At 34.3% G+C, this 18,643-nt stretch overlaps 1 protein-coding gene across 2 annotated transcripts in view; it reads right to left on the bottom strand.

Moving 5' to 3' along the window:
* Positions 1-4,071: 4,071 nt before the first annotated feature.
* Positions 4,072-18,643, bottom strand: part of LOC121992844 (amino acid transporter AVT1C-like) — a 29,283-nt gene continuing 14,711 nt past the window's right edge. For both annotated transcript variants that reach the window (XM_042547444.1, XM_042547443.1), the window contains exons 4-13: positions 9,514-9,728; positions 9,397-9,420; positions 8,959-9,139; positions 8,335-8,554; positions 8,108-8,243; positions 7,066-7,085; positions 6,609-6,754; positions 4,874-4,917; positions 4,729-4,791; positions 4,072-4,328 (exon numbers count right to left, since the gene is read on the bottom strand). In XM_042547444.1, the coding sequence (XP_042403378.1) occupies positions 4,230-4,328; positions 4,729-4,791; positions 4,874-4,917; positions 6,609-6,754; positions 7,066-7,085; positions 8,108-8,243; positions 8,335-8,554; positions 8,959-9,139; positions 9,397-9,420; positions 9,514-9,728 (1,148 nt within the window). In that variant the 3' untranslated portion in view covers positions 4,072-4,229. The remainder of the gene's footprint in view (positions 4,329-4,728; positions 4,792-4,873; positions 4,918-6,608; positions 6,755-7,065; positions 7,086-8,107; positions 8,244-8,334; positions 8,555-8,958; positions 9,140-9,396; positions 9,421-9,513; positions 9,729-18,643) is intronic.

Here is an 18,643-nt window from a genome sequence, read left to right as displayed (position 1 = left end):
CTAACACAAGTAATGAAAAATTCATACAGTATGTGTTTCTTTATCGATCGTTCTAATTAATCATTGATTAATTTTATTATGCCCATCTATCTATCTATTTATCTATAAATAAAATATGAACCATCATTAGCTAATTAACTAGTTATCACATTAATACATACTATGCATAAGTACAGATGGGTTTAACATGATCATTACATGCATAAGCTGATTACTCACACAGCTTAATTAGCAGCACTAAACTTCAGTCTACGTACCTCATTTATTTCATGCATATACTAATTAATTATATATTCATGCAGATCAAACCCTAGTTTTTCCTTTCTGGTGCAGGTCCATTATGAGCGGCTATCCAAACTGAGGCATCAGTAGTATGGTGATTCTCCATGTCCAAGTCCTTCTTGGCACCAATTGCTTCGTCTTTGCTTGCCGCACCAAATCCATTTCCTACTCTCATAGCTTTGTTGTTGTTATTGTTATTGTTGTTAGACGGAAGCTGATTGTTGATGTTTGCAGTAGTTACATCCTTCTGCTGTTGCTGATTGTCGTGATTGAGCTTGCGATGAGTGAAGACTGCAGTCGATGAAGATGTCTTGATGGATGTTGCAAGAGTGATGAGAAGAAGGAAGGCGAGTAGCGTGAGGAGCTTCATGGTTGAATTAGTTACAAGGGAGAGCATGCTAACCAGGCTATTTATAAGCACTTGGGATGGGGGAGGTGGAGTATCTGAAAGTGCTCGTGGTAACTTGTCCCACAGTCGAAAATCCTTTAAAGTTGGTATCTCTCCCAGGTGCGTTTTGAACCATGGTACTTTATGAATCCATCGAACGCCTTGCCTCGGCACCATAAAATCTTGTCATAAAAGTACCTTGGGCGCCTCACAATCATATGTAGAGAGGTAAATCAAAAAATTATAAGAATATCAAATGGACGTCCCTTTAAAAAAAAAAAAAAAATCAAATGGATCCATCAATAATTTTATTCCGAAAATATCCTTGACTCAACACTATTATAAGTAGTTACTATAAAGTGTAGAATCTAACAATTAATTACTACATGTTGTAGCAGCTACATGCTAACTTCTATACAGTTGATCGTGATTAAATAATATTCATTTAAAATATAGTGGATGTCATACAGTTTCATGATTTGTTTTGCTCATTGAAATATTATTTTAATCAGTTTACCACTCTCCAATAAACAAAATCAATATTAAATAATAATATTATTATAGAAGCTACGTATTAGCTTCTACACAGTTTATCGTAATTAGATAATATTCATTTGAAATATAGAGTCTTCTTAGTTTATTTTATTTATTGAAATATTATTTTAATTAGTTTATTACTTTCCAATAAGCAAAATTAACATAAGATGTTGTAGAAGCTAGCAATCGACTACTACATGTTATAATAGCTACTTGCTAGCTTTTACACAGTCGATTGTGATTAGATATCATTTGAAATATAGTGAATGTCATGAAATCCTCTTAATTTATTTTGTTCATTGAAATATTATTTTAATCAGGTTATCACTCTCCAATAGATAAAATCAACATAAAATTATGACATTGCTATAGAAATTGGCCACTAGCTACTACATATTGTAGTAGCTAGTAATCAGCTGTTACATGTTGTAGAAGCTAGTAACTAATTGTTACAATTTAAATTTTAAAATCTATCTAGAAGTATTTTGGATAGTTTACTTTAAATGTGACATCTATTTAACTTTAATTGGAAAAGGAGCATCTGAATGGGTTTTCAAAGGATAGATGTCCTTTTAATTTTTATCCAAAATATTTTTGTAGAATCTGTGTTCTAAGTTTATCTCATATAGTAACCTTGTTATCACACTCAATGAAATAGCGACATGATAAACACCGAAATGCTATTCGAGTCGAAGGCTTAATCATTTTTTGTTAGATAAATAAATTGATAAGGTTAATAATTGGGGGTTAAAATCATTAGAGTTTGAAAATTTTAAGAGGCATCTTTTACTATTTTAAAGCTTCAAAGATAATCTCAAGGCACAAATGGAAATTTATTTGTTTCCGTTTTTTGGAAAAAGAGAAAAAAAAAAAGTAGTCACTTTGGTGTGTTGTGGTGGAGGCAAATGGCGAAGATTTTTTTTAAAAAAAACATATATTTAAATTTCAGAATAAATTAAATATTTAGAAGAAAAAGAGAGAGAAATTAATTTGAATGTTTGTGCACAAGTGGGGGAAAGCACTAAGCGAGAGTGGCAAATGTGTGGGTCTTTGTATCCATACTTGTCGGATCTTAATTTTGTAGATTAATAATTTTGATTCAAATAATAATAATTATTACGATGAATCATGTTTTTTTTTATATTAGGTATTCAAATTCTATTAATACTAGAATAGACGTTGATTCTATTTTTCACTTATCAAATAAATTTAAAAAGTACGGCCACTCTATACATAATGTCCAAATTTCAAGATACTTATAAAATATATCTTTTCTTTTACCATCACAGCGAGTCTTAGGAGGTGACGAATCATGTTCCTACTACATAAGGTGATATTCTTGCATTCTAATAGAGACATAGTATCGTCAGTCCTATGATTAAATATATATAAACAGATAAATTAAGTATCGATTCTTATTTTATATTATAAACCTATTATATGATAACTAACTCAGTTATTATATATATATATATATATATATTTCAGGTAATCATATTCCTTGAATGATAATATACGAGTTGAGAGATTGATTTTTTTCCCTTTAAAAAAAAATAATAATAAATTGTGTATTGTTAAATGTTTATACCACGAAGTGGATTGGTTGGTTGTGTGGGCTAAATATGGGTTGTTTGTTGTGGCCTTAGAAAGAATTATTACATAAATAGAATTATGACCAGGGCCCGTCCTGGAGGAGGGTGACACTGAACGATGACCATGAGCCCATGATTTGAGAGGGTCCAAAAATTTTTTTAGTATTATGTATTATAAATATGTAATTGAGGCCTTGAATAATTGACCCAAATTCATATTTTAGAATATTTTGATATTATCTTTTACTTTTATCTTTTTAGGTATGTAATTGGGGTCTTGAATAATTAGGGTCCAAATTTATTTTGGACCTTTTTTTTTATCACGAACTCTTCTCTATAGAAGGACCGGAGCTAATTATGATAAATTATATCTTTTAAAATAAATCCCTTTTGAATTATATATAGACACTCTGTAAATATTTTGGAGATTATATATATTAATGATTTTACTTTTAAGCTATATTCAAAAAGTCGAGATATATTATACCTTTTTAAATCATAATTTTTTTCACATCTTTGGATTGTGAAACTTTAAATATATGCCAACAATATGGGCTCTTTACCACTATGCCACCGGGGACCAACTTAGTCAATTAGTTGATTGGCTATATAGAACTCCATTAGATGTGAAACTATTATTATAGTAAAATGAAGCTCCTTTCAACTGTATTATTATGGGCATTTGAATCTCTAATTTGTGATTGAAAATTTTACAGAATTCAACTCACTTGCCATCATAGACCAAGGTAACTACTGTTGGAGAACATATATAAATATTGTCATATATGTGATTCGATTGTGATGTGATTGCGAGTTGACATACGACGGCATTTGGCGTTGATGATGACTCCATTCGGTGGATTCTGCACCAAAAAGAATTGCGCGATCATGCTTATCGCCTGCGGTTGAGTATGCCTACGTGCTTGTCCTTCTCCAGTCCCCGGCCCCCACGCTCACTGCAAGTAATGGAAGACTTCCCACATCTGCAGGCCTTCACCGACTTGACTTGAATTTTTTTTTTTTTAAGTAATAATAATTTAAGCATTCAAATTTATCCTACTAATTCTGAAAATAAATAACTTTTCCTTTTATTTATTTATTTAGTTATCAAATAAATTTGAAATATAATTTAGGACGCTCATTTCATTTGCAATTCGAACTTATCTACTTTTCGACATTTATTAAACAAAAGCTTCCAATCTTTTAGGAAGACAATTTCATTATATCAAATGAGTCTAATAGGAGGCTCTTATGATAACAAAAACTGGAAACTTGAATAGATAGTGAAACACATTTTATTATTTTGCATTCAATGTAGCTCATAGCTCAATAAATATTCAGTTATGTGGAATTGTAAATGAAATCAAAACTTATTAAATAAAATTTAAAACAACGAGGAACAAGGAACAACAAATTTGTTTGGAGGCATATCATTGATTTAATTTGTCGATGATCTTTGAGACGGATGAGATGGTACCACAAACGGAAGAAACCGCTCCAATTGTGATGATGAAAATGCACAGCAAACCCTACAGGCGAAGAAGCAATTACATAATAAGATCCTAATAACTGGGAAATTAGATGTGCTAATAACGTTCACAATTTATAGATTTATATAGTTCGATATTACTGGAGCAAATATTTTTAAGCGGTCAAATATCGCCGGCTCTACGACAAAATATATGGAAATCGGCCATTTACATGAGAAGGCCACTCAACAAGGTATTTTATAATGGTTGAGAATTGACTCGGAGGAGGGGGATAAATAATCAAATTCCATCGGTACTTGTCTATGTTAGTGTTAAAGTCATCCATCTCTAATGTTAACTCCACAAGAACAAAAAATCAAATGAGACTTCTTAGACTGCTAATTGAAGCATACACACTAGATTTCGAATGGTTTCAATCAAAAACAAAGAATTGGATTACCTGAATCCTTGTGACTTTGTCGCGTAGAATGCTCAAAAAGCAAACGCAAGGAAGAATCAAAGACTGCAATAGAATGTAAGATTTGAGTAGAGAATAACTAAACTTGAATACATTCTTCATTAGTATAGAACAAAATATAACTTACTACAAGCATGGTGAGCAAAGACCCAATCAAAGCCATCACCAATCCTGATGACAATAAAAATTCAATCAACTCCGTAATGGAATGCAAATTTGAGGGAAATGAATTTCTTAACCTGCCTGTATAGTTTAATTGTTGGGACCGAAAGAAATACATATATCTTCATAATAATATGATATTGTCCACTTTAAGCCTAAATCCTTATGATTTTAATTTTAAGCTCTATCTAAAGGACTCATACCAATAAAGATATCTTATATCCTTTTAAACTCATGATTTTTTCCATATCTTTTCAATGTAGGATTTTGATTGTATCCCAACAATCCTCTCCTTAAACAAAGGACCATCATTACTCTCATGGTCTAGACCTCCCCGTGAGTATCCGATCACCCTGACCTGCTCCGGACCATCCCCGCAAGTATCTGGTCACTCCGACCTGCTCCAGGTCTCACCGCAAGCATCTGTTACCTTGACCTGCCCTGGGCCTCCTTGCAACTTCGTTCAAGGCCACCTCATATGACATTTGGTCTGAATCATGACTATGATACTATTTATTGTGTCTAAAGAAATTCACGTATCTCCACAATGATATGATTCACTTTGGACCTAAACCCTTATGACTTTATTTTTGGGTTCTACCCAAAAGGCCTCATATCAATGGAGATACCTTCTTCTTTTTAAACTCATGATCTTTTCCATTTCTTTGCAATGTGAGGCTTTGATTGTATTCCCAACAATCCTCCTTTTAAATGAAGGACCACTATTACTCTCATGATTCGAACCTCTCCGTAAGCATCTGATCACTCTTGACCTGCTCCGGGTCTCCCCACAAGCATCTGATCACCCTAACCTGCTCCGAGTCTCCCCTCAACTTCGTTCAAGGTCACTCCACATGGCATCTGGTTTGAAATTTGGTTCAGATACCAATTGTTAGGATCAAAAGAATTCAGATATCTTCACAATTGTATGATATTGTTCACTTTGAGCATAAGCCCTCCTGGTTTTATTTTTATACTCTACCCAAAAGACCTCATACCAATGTGTAGATATGTGATTCTTTTGGTCTCAACAAATGGTATCAGAGTCATGGTCCAAATGTCATGTGGGGTGACCTCGAACAAAGTTGAGGGAGGTCCGAAGTAGGTCAGGATGATCTAATGCTTACAGGGAGGCTCGGAGGAGGTCAATAGTGACAAGATGCTTTGGAGGAGGCCTGAACTATGAGAATAATTTTGGTCTTTCATTTGAAATGAGGATTGTTGGAAATACAATCAAATCTTCATATTACAAAGAAATGGAAAAGATTATGAATTTAAAAAAGAGGAAGATATCTTTATTGGTATGAGGCCTTTTGGATAGAGTCCAAAAACAAAGTCACGAGAACTTCAGCCTAAAGTAGACAATATCATACCATTATTGAGATACGTGAATTTCTTTTAGACACAACATTGATTATAGTTATTAATATAAATATTACTATATAAATGCAAACTTCATTATTATTATTATTATTTTGCCTCTGTTTGTATTAACGCAAACCAAATACTACATTTTATATTATCTTGCAAACTATATCAATACCTACAAAATCCACCTAAAGGTTAACACATGTCAATTGATAATTAACTGGATTGTAACCTTAGAAATTAATGCACTTTCTTAAGAATAGTTGTGCAAAACATTTTATAGAAAAAACAAAAAAAAAATTAGGAACGCAGTGAAGAGTAATAACACTCACCAAAGAAAGGGATAGAGAGCGCCACACACAGGGTAGAAAGAACTAGTGTTGTTCTTATCATAATTGGATATAAATGTGTCTTCATATGGCGCGATGGAATCAACTCTTCCAAACTCATAGCCAGAGGAGTAAGAGTTAATGCATATGTTTTCTTTAATTAAGGAAATATAAAGATCTTGAGGGAAGATTAGAATACCAAATACTAGGGAGATTGAATACATATTATTTATTACATTATAGTAATCAACATTTAAATAGGATCACCTCTTGTAGAAAAAAAGACACCATAACAAACTCTGCTTATGACCCCATATATATTCATCTAGAAGTTAGTATTTGAGAATGCACAACCATATATTAGGATAAGATTATTGGATAGACTACTATAAATCAAATTCATACAACCTAAACCAATGCAAGTGGCATGTTTTCTACAAGGAGTATAAATCAAGGATATTTAGTAATTGGATTCACCACCTGCAAACAAGGCCAATGTGAAGAGATTAGTTTTCAGCTTATAATTTTTGAAGATAATAGAACAAAATCCATGATATAATCATCTCAGACACTAATCATTATTCTCGTAATAATATTCGCATTAATAAAAATTTTATTCCATTAACTTTTTTTTGGTCTTTTTTTATGCTTTGTTCCTTCCACTCTTATGTATTCTAACTCTTCTAGACATAAAATTCATTAATTGTTTTGGAACATGCAACAACCTATTTTCTCTAAATTTATCATCTACTGAAGCTACAACTAATTGCTCTTGAAATTTAGTGTTTTTATGTTTTCTTTTCTAGTAACTCCATACATCCATCTTAGCTTTCAAATCTTGTAATCCTCTTACACCTTACTATATTGTGTGAATTTGTGCATACTTCAGAGCTAGCACCAGGTATTCAGCCCTTCAGAAAAATCAATTTCAATCCATTAATTGGTTGCCTTAGAAGTTGATCTACATGAGATAATTGACCCAACTTTGACAGTGCTAACCATTGGACCAAAATTCTCAAGGTCAATAGCCACAAATTCACTCTCAAGTATATAAATCTCCTTACTTTATCTAATAATTTGCCATGTGGGATAAACTAGGGTGCGCCTAAGAAAACTCAATGTCCAATTATAGCACTATTTATTTTTAGGTTGTCATTGAAATGAACTATATGAAGACAGTAATAAAATTCAACTCAATTGCAAATAAGAAAATTCTCAGTTGTCTTCCCAAATTATATTTACCCTTTAACTAGAGTAAAAGTGGTCTTCTTCCTACGCTATGAATTAATCTTATGGTTTTTGGCATCTCCAGTCACATATGCAATGAAACATTGCAATCTAGGCATTGATCCATTTCAAAAGCCAAAACAGACAATCTAATTTAAATTTTAATACCTATCACATCGTTTGCATATTGTTGCAGAGGAAAAAAAAAATCATGCTGCATCTACTATTCAATTTTAAATACACTCATAGGTAAAATGGTGAAATGTTAGTATTACCGTTGTCCACACAGCAATTTTGGAAGCCATAAGATTCTGTGGCATGTTTAGGGTGAACTGTGATGTAGTTGACTCTCCAAACATAGCATAGCCAGCAACAGCAGCCCCCACAAACATCATCGTGCAAATTGCAAAACTGTATATGCATGATTAGCCAAGCTTAATTCTATTAGTTTATATAAGACTAAAAAATATTACCAAACAATTAAGAATGTTTAATTACTCACCATGTAAAGAGAATCATTGGGAATTGACTAGGTTTCTTCAGTGAGGAATATATGTTTGGGAAAACAGCATGACCATTATAGCAGTAGCCATATATGCCAATTGAAATTGGAATACCTTGCAGATTTAGTGGAGTTCCAGTATTTTCAAAACCAACTTTATCAAATGCACCCACCCAAAATAAGCATAGGACTGCTAACACTGACGCAATGACTCCCGCAACTGTGAAAACAATGGCAGAATTAATTGTAAGCAAAGGTGTAATCATGTTAATTTAAACATAATTCTCATTTTGTTGCTTGGCCGTTTCCATACCCTCTCAAACTGAGATTACACATATTAACATGCATCTTTTAATGTTTTAAAAGAAAGTTAGACACATTTGACATCACGTAGAATCTTAAACTAAAATAGTTTAAGATCAAGATATGTCCTGCTGCTTCTTCATGTTATTATCCCTGAGGAGTTCATATTCTAACACATCTGTGAGTGTTGCATATTACTATGTTTCTAATTCCAAAAGAATCCAAAATCTGGAGCTGCTACAGGCACCCTAAAAGGCAACATCATAAGTACCATAGTCACAATTAACAATTGTAAACAGAAGTAATGAATCATAGAATCACCTGATAGATAACTAAGAAAACTTAAATCTCGAAGCCAAGTTGTGGGAAGAACAAGAAGAGTGGTTAAAATGGCAAAGAAAAGATGAGAGTCCATATGTAGTCCGCCTAGATCCAATTGTGCATTTGGAAACAATGATGATAAGTTATCCCTCTCTAGTATAATATACTCAACACAGCAAGCCTGCAAAATATATAATAGATCACTAAATTCAAAAAATTAAAACTTTAGTTGAAAATGGAACTACAAACAAAACCCAACTTAGATTAATTCCTAATGCATTAAGAAAACCCCAAACAAGGCAAAATGAGTTTGCTAAATTCTGAAGAGAAAGTGTTCTTGTATAACCTTATGCTTTGAGACATGATCACTTGTAGAAACATAGCATAAGAAAGTTGAAACGAGCATGATAATATGAATTCATTTTTTAAATTACTTACGTACAACTCCAGATATAGAATTATCTGCAATACATGGGGAAAAAAAACAAGGTTAGCTCATCAGATCTCTTATTAACAAGTAAAAAGAGACAAGAAATTAATGTGCCTCATACATACAGAGATGACAAAGCGGCCTATCATGCCAAAGGCTGCCTGTCCGATATCAGGATATGTCTCAAGTCCTTCCTCACTGTCCAAGCAGTAGCGCAGCAGAATGCCAGTATACCAGGCCAGTACAGAAAATGTTAACAGTATGGACAGGCCAAACCATCCCCCTTCTTTGACAGCATAAGGAGTCGAAAGGATCCCAACACCACATAGTACGTTAATTCCTAAAATAAATAGTGCATAATTTCAGTATTTTGTTAAATAATTTAAAAAAATGGGTCATTTAAAAGGTATGAGAAATTTGAAAACCATTGAACATCTAGCATATGAATCTTTCATCTACAGTAAGTTTGTATCAAATTAGCCACAAACTTTTAATTGCCTCAATGTTGGCCCTTTAAGCTATCAAATTTATACCAATTTGGTCCTGAACAACTCTAAACTGCTAGCTATAGGAAATGGGAACGTGAGAACATGCCCACGCTCCCCACTACTCTTAATGAAAAAGTCCATCATACCCCTGGGATAAGGTTCATTCGTGAGGTGAGAAAATGAGGAAGAGTTTTTCACACGACGGTGGAAAAAGAAAGAGAGAGGGAAGAACATTTGAGGCGGTGGGATTTGGTTCGTGGAATTGCAGAGAGCTTTCCAATCCTGTGATCATTCTTCCGACAGCGAGTCTTGCCATTGCCGATTGCAGATCTGCGGGAGATCGCTGTAAGTGTTTACCGTTTTAATTCATGCATGTAGAATTATCAACAATGGTATCAGAGTGGTGTTATTTCTAAATGCTTAAGACGAATTATGAAAACGCTGTTCGGATATTTTCTGTATCGCTTTGCCATTTCTCGTCACTGTTTTGCACGACTAATGTATCGTAGCATACCAAGACTGACGACAGGGTCACTGGTAGTCGTCGCTCACCGGCGACAAGGTCACTGGTAAGAGTCACCGCTGGCGTCGCTGCTCGACAGCGCATTGTGCCAAGTTTGAAAAATCACGACAGTGTAGCGATTTCCATCGGAGTAGGGCTCGGGCGTAGGGATATGACGACGACGGCATTCCGTGGCCTGCGATGGTGTCTCGGTTGACCGGCGATGTGCTGGTGGCTGGGACAGGCAGAGCAGGCGTTGATGATGTCATCGGGCCTAAAGTTGATCGGCGTCTAATGCCGAAGAGGACCGATGACCGCCCGAGTAGGCCAGAGATCAGCCTATGTGGTCGGCGACCGTGTTTGTCGCGGCGTGCGGACGTGGGCAGCGTGTGGTGGAGAAATCGCGAGGCGAAGAAAACAGAAGAAACACGAAGCACAGTGCTTCGTGAGAAAATGTTTGATTTTAGAAAATCAAATAAAAAAAATTTGCCACATGCAATTAAATAAAAAAAATTCTTTTGCATTTGTGTGCATGCATTTAATGTTAATGTTTCATTATTTTTTGCATGCGATAATTAATTGAAAATTGGGTTCAATTAATTCATCATTTAGGACCTATGGGTGAGACCAATTTTGGTCTAATTAGACCAGGTTTAAATTAAACCATTAGTTGGTTTAATCGAACCAATTTGTTCTAAACCCGAATCAATTTGGGTTGATTAATTAGGCTTGGATCAAATATGATCAAATGACCAGATTTGTTCTATTGGGTCAGATTTTATCAATTGATTAGATTTGTTCTAATTGGTCAGACTTAAACCAATGGGCATTGGTTTGATCAAACGAACCTGAGTCTGATCAATAAGTCTGAAATTGTCTGACATGGACTTAGATCAAATAGTAACAGAACATAGGTACAAAGATCTCTATCCAATTAGATCAGTTCTAATTGTGGATAATGGACCAAGCTTAGGATCTAGATTCCTAATCAACTGATCCAATGGGTCAGTCGACTTAGACTCCTGAAAATCGAGAAGATTTATTTTTCTTGATTGATTATGTTGGTACTATACCTGTATAAATTGAATTAAGCCGGTTTTGTACTGGTTAGTCGGTTTTGTACTGACTTATTTAATTTCAATTTTTCAGATGGCACGGACGATTACCACATTGACTCGTCACGAAGTGCGACGAAATAAGCTCAGGGAGGAAATTCAGGAGATAGAGTATAACTCTACTTATGGAGTCGATGGACACGTTGGACGGCTTGATGATCTATTTTGGAAACTTAAACGAGAAGAGTTTCTGGTCCTGGATAGTTATAGGATATGAGCTTTGATGCGTTCATTATCAGAAAATCCTAGGATGATAGCAAACTATATTTGGGGGCGTCATCAAGGATGCGCCACATATTCAGTATTATGTGAGGAACTGCTTCGCCATATGACTGAAGAGGATCCTAAAGAGTTCGAAGAGGATCCGGAAATGATCGAGCAAGATCCAGAGATGGATCCAATTGTGTATCTGATAGAGAATCCTGGAGCTTTCCTGACTGATATTACCCCAAATGAGTCCAGGCTGAAAGAGATAATGTTGGTCAATGCACTAGTGTCTGTCCTATTGGGAGTGATAGTAGCCTATCTAGTTTACTAGAGTTCTGTTATTGTTATTTTCATTATGTGTGAACAATTTTAGTCCATTTCGTTCATGTTAGTCGGTTATATGTTAACAATATGCAGCATAATTTTATATTAATGATATGTTCATTTATTTATACTGATTACTTGACATGATGCATGATTAGTTCATTTTTATTAAATGATCAGTTCATTTAATTAAAGTAATCATGATTTATTAAATGATCAATTCATTTAATTAAAGAAATTATGATTTTATAAATAATTAGTTCATTGATTGGGATGCATGTAATAGAATTGATCAATATTGATTTGATTGGTCATACGAATGATGAGTTAAAACATTGTTGTCACTTGATTTTGTAAGCCAACTCAAATTAATATTGAGTCAATTATAAATTGCATGCATATGAATTACATTGAATACTAAATAATGTGTTTATTTATGATAGATTAGACAACCAAAAACATTATAGCTGAACTCAACAAGGGTGAAAAACTTGATGGAGATAACTATAAGATCTGACACCTCAACAAGAAGTTCTGGAGGTTGTAAATCAGGTTATGGTAGAACCTGTAGATGGTCCCACTGCACAACATAGACGAGATCTTGATGTCTATAAGGCATGGAAGAAAAATAACTCCACTACAAAGGGCATATTGATTAGTTAAATGGTAGACGACCTAGCTTTTGAGTATGAGTCGTATCTTTCGACTTATGCAGTCTGGGTAGCCCTTAAAGAAATATACAGTGGAGTAAGTTTGAGCAAGCTTCGACAGCTGACAATCAAGTTTGACAGCTACAAGAAACGTCTGAATATATCAATGGTTCAACACCTCAGGGATATGTCGAACATGATTCGGGAGCTTAAAACTACTGGTCATGAGTTGACCGATGAACAACAGGTTCAAGCAGTTATTCGTTCACTTCCGGATTCTTGGGAGACTACGAAGCAGACCCTAACTCACAGTGAGAGTATCAAGACTTTCACCGATGTCTCACGCCATGTAGAATTGGAGGCGGAGAGAGTTGAATCCGTAAGGATTTCTGGGCAAGCCTATGTGGCTGTAGGTTCTGCTGGATCATCTGGATCCATGAAAAAGAAATGATTCAAGAAAGGGAAGGAAAAGAAGAGGGAAGCTGCTGCTATAGGACATGGCCCAATCAAGAAGATAGTAAAGAAGACTGGAAAGAAACCTAAAAACAAGTTGACTTGTTTTAACTGCGGCATGAAGGGTCACTTCGCTCGGAGTGCACTGAGCCGAAAAAGGTAAATCCAAGTGTGTCTTCTTTTCCTGAGCATTTTGTTGCTAGCTCAGTGTTGTTAACTGATTCTTATCTTTTGTGGATTATAGATTCGAGAGCAACCAACTATGTAACTCGAGAGCGAATTACATTTATAGAGTACCGTCGAGTACCAGCTGGCAACAAGTGGATCTATGTGGGAAACAATGCAAGAGTTGAAGTCAAAGGAGTCGGCACTTGTAAACTCAACCTCCGTGGTGGTAGAGTTTTGTTTCTACATGATGTCCTATATACTCCTGAAATTCGACGGAATCTTGTTTCCGTTACCTGTCTTCTTGATTTAGAGTATTGTATTAATTTTTACAGTCGGTGTGTTGAACTTAAAATTGATTCAGTGACAATCGGATATAGTTTTTTAACAAATGGTTTTATGGTTCTTGATGTAGAACCAGATGTCAATTATACTATTGATGGTTATTTTTCAAACATTGTTCTAACTAGTGATGCAGATATAACTGACGAGGTTTGACATGCTAGATTAGGACATATAGGACAAGAACGTATGAATCGATTGGCTAGAGAGGGTCTATTGGGCACTCGGGCTAAGATTCAATTGTCTATATGTGAGCATTGTCTTGCTGGAAAAGCAACTAGGAAACCATTTGGTAAGGCTATTAGATTTGAATCAACATTGCAGTTAATTCATTCGGATATTTGTGGTCCGATAAATGTGAAGGCTAGACATGGAGCTTCCTATTTCATTACATTTATTAATGATTTCTCTCGGTTCGGTCATGTGTATTTGATTTCTCACAAATCTGAAGCATTGGATTGCTTCATTCGTTATATGAAAGAAGTTGAGAATCAAACGGAAAGTAAAGTTAAGACTTTACGTATTGACCGTGGAGGGGAATACTTGTCTGATATGTTCAAGACAATATGTAATGATAGAACTCCACATCAAAATGGGATAGCTGAAAGAAGAAATAGGACTCTTCTTGAAATGGTTAGGTCTATGATGGCGCAAGCTGATTTGCCAATCTCCTATTGGGGAGATGCATTATTAACTGCAACCTATATACTTAACAAAGTACCTTCAAAGTCAGTTCCATCTACCCCATATGAACGTTGGACAGGCAGAAAACCAAATTTAAGTAATCCGAGACTCTGGGGTCAGCTACTTATGTTCATGATAGTTCTCACAAGTATGGAAAACTGGGACCTAGGGGTAAAAAATATATCTTTATAAGATATCATGAGATCTCCAAAGGTTATGTTTTCATAGGTGAGCAACTAGATAGAATCATCTCCGAAATAGACTCGAGAGATGCGACTTTTCTCGAAACAGAGTTCTCAATCAAAGGTGATGTTGATAAAGATGTTCCTCTATTTGAGGAGGATGAGATATTATCAACAAGAGAGGTGTCAAAAGGAACACCTGAGTCTAGTCAACCGAGTGAGAGTGATATGTCGAGTCATGAGTTGACTTTTCAACAGCCCAACTTACGAAGAAGTGTTCGTAAGCAATGTTATCAAAATCGCGAGTGAACTCCTAAAATCGTACAAAATCGCGAGTTTACTCATGAAAATCAAGTGAAATCGTGATAAAATCGTGTATTAAAGAAAAATCAGAGCAAAATCGTAAAATCGGATCAAAATCGTAAAATCACATTTAAACTTGTAAAAACATGATTTTTGAGATAATTTTATTGATTTTGTGTCGTAAATAAAAGGGAACTATTTTGGACAAAATGATAACGTTTTGGGATGATTTTATATTTGCTTTTGTCTATGAATGATTTATATTAATTTGTTATCTTGTGTTTTATTTATCTTTATATTTAAGTTTAGTCTTGAATTTATTTTATGTTGTATTTTCATGGTAAGTATTTAGCTGTTTAAAAGTTTAAATATGAGTAGTTTATGATTATATGAATTAAAATGTTCTATATGTAGATTTACATTATAATTTGGATTAAAATATTTAATGATCAATTAAAAAGAATATATCAAGGTTTTTTAAAATTGATTTAAAGTATGATGTAAAATCTTACGATTTTACGATTCGATTTTACAATTCGATTTTATGACTGCTCTAACGATTTTACCTAAACTCTCGATTTTGACAATACTGTTCGTAGGATTAAACCTAAGAAGATGTTTGATATTGAGAATGAGACATTGATTACACTTCCAATTGACGACGGCAAACCTCAATCCATTGAGGAAGCATTGGGATGTAGAGTTAAGAAAAATGGAAAACTGCAATGGTTGAAGAGATGAAGTCCATGATTCAGAATCATATTTGGGACTTAGTCGATCTTCCTCCAGTCCGAAGGGTTATTGGGAATAAATGGATTCTCAAAATAAAGAGGAAAGCTGATGGATCAATTAACAGATACAAAGCTCGTTTAGCTGCAAAAGGATATACCCAAATGGAGGGTATTGACTTTGAAGAGACATTTTCTCCCGTAGTAAAATTTGTGTCAATACGAGTTATTTTGGCCTTTGTGGCACATTATGACTTGGAATTAAATCAAATGGATGTAAAAACCGCTTTCCTTAATGGTGATCTTGACGAAGAAATTTATATGGTTCAGCCAGAAGGTTTCATTGCTGAAGGCCAAGAGCAGAAAGTATGTAGACTTAGAAAGTCTATATATGGGCTAAAACAAGCGTCAAGACAATGGAACATAAGATTTAACGAAGTCGTTTTATCTTATGGTTTCGAGATGATCAATGAGGATCATTGTGTTTTCCAAAAGGGAAAAGGAAAGTATGTCATTTTATCATTATATGTTGATGATATGATGATAGTTGGAAATGACATAGGATATGTGAATCACACAGTATGTTATCTACAATATAAATTAATTGAACAATACACTTAAGAAATAAATGTAGATATTTGACCATTGAGAGTCTTTAGGTCTAAATAAGAGTCTTATATAAAAAGATACGTCGTTTAGTATACAGTCTAACAGAACATACACTTATTGTGAAAGGTACTGTTTTGAGCAAGAGTATGTGTCCTAAAACTCCAGAGGAAATAGTTGAGATGAATAAAAAACCATATGCAGTGCTATTGGTAGTTTGATGTACACTATGTTGTGTACACGTCCCGATATCAGTTATGTTGTGGGCTTAGTCAGTCGCTTCCAGTTAAACCTAGGACCGAGACACTAGAAGGCGGTAAAAAGGATATTCAGATATCTGAAGGCGACAACATATTATTGTCTTTGTTTTCAAGGATTAGATATGAGTCTGAAAGGTTATTCAGATGTAGATTGGGCTGGGGACTTGGATGATAGAAAATCCACATCAGGCTATGCATTCTTGCTGAAACAAGCTTGTGGCGTCATCTCTTGGAACAGCAAGAAACAAGCTTGTGTAGCTTTGTCGACTATGGAAACTGAATATGTGGTATGTTTAGTGACTGTGCAAGAAGCAGTATGGTTGAGAAGGTTCCTGAAACATCTGAAAATTGCTGAGGATAGTGGGAGTCCAGTAACTGTCTACTGTGATAGTCAAGCTGCAATAGTTTTTTCCAAGGATCCCAAATATCACAACAAAGGTAAGTATATAGAAATTAAATATAATTTTGTGAGGGATATTGTGCCTAAAAGAAAAGTAATTCTTGAGTATGTCCCTACACGTGCTATGCTTGCATATCCTTTTACTAAGTCAATGACTAAAGAGTCATTTAAAGAATATATAAAGTCATTGGGACTTCGTAGAATGTAACAATATTGAAATAACAATTAGACTCTGTGATTTGATTGTGTTATTTGTCATAATTTATTCAGTGTATATGTTATATTTGTTACATTCATATAAGATCTCCGTGAGCATGTTGGCAGGTTGAGATTAGTCCACTCACATGGACAATCATCTCTGTTTGTTAAGTACAAATAGAGGTAAGACCGTTACTTATGGAATAGCTTATGTAGTTGAAATTAGAGATAAATCCATAAGTTAAGGTCGCCTTGATAATTGTGTCAAGATGAGATCATTTATGTGTTAATAATGATCAAAGTAAATGAACCCACCATTTACTGAACCTGTTGAAAGACAGATTAGAATTCATATGTTGAATGTAGGATTAGACATTAGGTATGTCTAGATCAAAATCTGTACGATGTTAAATTTAAGTAAAACATGCGCTTTTTTTAGTAAAAAGAATAACATTGTAATATGTGATTCATACTACATATGCTATTGTGACAATAAAGGTAGTAGGAGAATGGATCCCTGTTTCGCTACTATGTGAGACCTTTGAGATTATAAGTTAATCTCAAGTTTTTGCCTTAGTGACTATTTAACTGTTTACTTGAAGTTCTAATCAGTGTCTGCTACTTTAGCATGTATCCTATGGCTATGTATGATTTGGTCTATGGAACATAACTAGGAAAACAACTGATTAGTATGAATAGATTCTAGCTAAAAAGGAAGATTAAATATATTTACATCATTAAATGTTATTCACTGGTCGACTCATTTCTGTTATGTATAGAAATGAATGTGAATATTGGATATGAAACATGCTCTTGACATAATGGTCATTATAAGGGATTAGAGATGTTCATATTAATGTAAATGAAGATTATTTAATCTAGGTAAATAGCAAGACATGAATATCTCCAAGATAATGGCTATGTGCCACTGGGAGATTGGATGGATCCTGGATAAAGGCTATGTGCCACCAGGAAAGAGGCTATGTGTCATGCAGAGTGTGTCTTTAATTTATTTGAGCGGCTAAGTAAAGTGTAACAACTTTGTTAGCATTGATCGCTCAGAGAACGGCTATGTAAGATATAACAATCTTCTTAACAACTATCACTCAGTGTGCTTGCTGTCACACGAACTATTTTCTCTAAGTATGGATTGGATATTCTAATATGGTCTTTGTGACCAAACTCTCAAATAATCTATGTGATCCCAACACTTAGATGCATAGGATTAACTTGCTTTGGCATCAATATGAAATAATGGTTTTAGGTGAGAAAAAATGCCCTACTACCTTGTGGGGGAAAATGACTCGTCCAAAATACTCGAGTCTAAATTAATATTGCTGTACTCTTCTAAGTCTACAGATTTTGTTTATTAGTCGACAGTTTTCTATTAGGGAATAAATTAAGATATCTCAACTAGACCTAGCTAATAAAGTTTTATGTACCACATTCTCAAACAGATTTAGACAAAATACATGTGATGATCAAATAAATCTAAAAATTTAATACATTAAGTTGAAATTTGAAAATGTACTCTTATTATATGAGCAAGAGACAAGTGTGGGACTTGGTAATAACCACAGATATTTTTTTGGTTGATATTACCTACACATAAAAATATATCCAAATTAAATGGGAGGAGAATAGGTTG

The sequence above is a fragment of the Zingiber officinale genome, chromosome 6B, assembly GCF_018446385.1.
Source record: "Zingiber officinale cultivar Zhangliang chromosome 6B, Zo_v1.1, whole genome shotgun sequence".
NCBI classification, from domain to species: domain Eukaryota; kingdom Viridiplantae; phylum Streptophyta; class Magnoliopsida; order Zingiberales; family Zingiberaceae; genus Zingiber; species Zingiber officinale.
The sequence above is the reverse complement of the archived record's forward strand: the minus strand, read 5'-3'. Positions and strand labels throughout refer to the sequence as shown.